Below are 299 nucleotides of genomic sequence, written 5' to 3'. Positions count from 1 at the left end.
AAAAAAAAAAAAAAAAAAAAAAAAAAAAAAAAAAAAAAAAAGATGAAACCTTTATATTTTTTATTTTTTTTTATTTTATTTTTATTTTTTTTTCTCTTTATCCTCTATCTCTTCCGCAAACAAACTCTCATTCTGTTTCTTTATTAATTCTCTTAAATCATAAAGTAATTGAGCTTCTCTAGCTGCTTTCTCTTGATAGTTTAACATAGCGAGGGCTCTTTGTTCTTCGGCACTATAAACCTGATTCTCCTTTCTTATACGAATCGCGTTCATGCGGCGGTGTCTGTATATACACACAA

At 27.4% G+C, this 299-nt stretch overlaps 1 protein-coding gene across 1 annotated transcript in view; it reads right to left on the bottom strand.

Moving 5' to 3' along the window:
* Positions 1–81: 81 nt before the first annotated feature.
* The window catches only part of EMH_0055870 (nuclear NF-kB activating protein, putative), a gene marked incomplete at both ends in the record, with an annotated part of 3,761 nt that continues 3,543 nt past the window's right edge, over positions 82–299 (bottom strand). The window contains one exon of the mRNA XM_013497283.1: positions 82–283. Within this exon, the coding sequence (XP_013352737.1) occupies positions 82–283 (202 nt within the window). The remainder of the gene's footprint in view (positions 284–299) is intronic.

The sequence above is a fragment of the Eimeria mitis genome, genomic scaffold (genome assembly GCF_000499745.2).
Source record: "Eimeria mitis Houghton genomic scaffold, Emh_scaff2581, whole genome shotgun sequence".
In the NCBI taxonomy this organism is placed as follows: domain Eukaryota; phylum Apicomplexa; class Conoidasida; order Eucoccidiorida; family Eimeriidae; genus Eimeria; species Eimeria mitis.
The sequence above is the reverse complement of the archived record's forward strand: the minus strand, read 5'-3'. Positions and strand labels throughout refer to the sequence as shown.